This window comes from Rasamsonia emersonii (assembly GCF_000968595.1).
Source record: "Rasamsonia emersonii CBS 393.64 chromosome Unknown ctg1118621760448, whole genome shotgun sequence".
NCBI classification, from domain to species: Eukaryota; Fungi; Ascomycota; class Eurotiomycetes; order Eurotiales; family Trichocomaceae; genus Rasamsonia; species Rasamsonia emersonii.
Window position 1 is genome coordinate 48,205 of NW_013562990.1, and position 1,358 is coordinate 49,562.

Consider the following 1,358-nt stretch of genomic DNA (forward strand, 5'->3'; position numbering starts at 1 on the left):
CGGAGTACTCCGTACGGACGGTCTTCAGACTAGTCTAGCTTAGCTTTGGCCGCTAAACCTGAGCCATGACCCATTATGGTTCCTCTTTCTGCCGTCCACCGCAGCTCGACCAAAGAGGGGACGAGTTCCCTGACATCATTGCCCAAGAGAGACAAAACGATCATCACATGTGCGGGTCAGAGCTCCTCGGTCTAGCGTAGTAACGCTGTACTCCATAGTAGCGCAGGAGTGGGTAATCTGGGGGAGCTACCTCTCCGGACATAAAAGGAGCAGTCCGTAGCCCCAGCTACCCCAGGATCGCCTCTGACTGTCCTCCGCACTCTTCGGACGGCCAGACGTTGTTAAGGGGGCTTTCTGTGTGTGAACTATTCAAGATGCGCGTCTCGTCCGCTCTCACCACGCTCCTGGTTGCGAGCCTCGGAGCGGCCAGTCCGGCCGTTCCAACCAACAACACCGCGCCTGAAGTAGCCGGTCCAGCGATTGAGATATCATCCGCGACTGAGACAGCGACCATACAGTCTCCAGCACACTCGCCGGCAGAAACGCCGGCAGCGGAGTCGCCCAGTCCTACCGCTGCGCCGGCACCAGCAACACCATCGGCCGACTCAGCGTCTGAAAAGGGCGCTTCACCATCTCCAGCATCTGCAGTGTCCTCGTTCCTTTCGGCACTGGCGGGTTCTGGAGCTCCTAAAGCAACGTCAGCGTCCGCGACGTCCCCGAAAGAGACCACTGGCGCATCACCGACCTCGAGCGGGTCGAGTCCCTCTGGTTCCTCCTCTTCTTCGTCTGGCGGAGGCGACCTGGGCGAGCTGGGAAACCTCTTGGGCTCCTTCTTGGGCGGTGGGCCGTCGGGTGGACTGGCTACCCTTCTCAGCGATCTCGACAACTACTTGAAGGGCATCACCGGTCTCCTGTCTCCCACCCTTTTGGAGGACATCGAGTCGTTCTTCCACCACATCGCATACCTTCTCGATGACACAACCACCCAGCAGGCCAAATCGCTGATTGCAACGGCATACAACCTGCTGTCACCGGAGTTGATCAAGGAAGTGCAGAATCTTTTGACCAACGCCAACGCCTTGCTCACCCCTCAGTTTGTGAATGAGACGCAAACCTTGATCGGCCAGGTCTCGCCCATCCTCAACGAGGTTGCTCCTCTCCTCACGCCGAAGTTCTTCAACGAACTTACGAATATCCTGGACAACGCCAATGCCTTGTTGACACCCGACTTTGTCAAGGATACTCAGTCTTTGATCACTGAAGTGGCTCCAGTTTTGAACGACTTGAAGCCGCTCTTGAGCACGCAATCGATCAATGAGATTGAGTCTCTCCTGAACAATGCTAATGCTCTGTTTGAC

At 56.8% G+C, this 1,358-nt stretch overlaps 1 protein-coding gene across 1 annotated transcript; it reads left to right on the top strand.

Annotated features, from left to right (window-relative positions):
• Positions 1 to 374: 374 nt before the first annotated feature.
• T310_6812 (uncharacterized protein) lies at positions 375 to 1,355 on the top strand (the record flags this gene model as incomplete). The annotated part of the gene is made up of 1 exon (XM_013470395.1): positions 375 to 1,355. A coding segment is annotated over one exon (981 nt), but the record flags the coding sequence as incomplete, so codon positions are not given.
• Between the last annotated feature and the right edge of the window lie 3 nt (positions 1,356 to 1,358).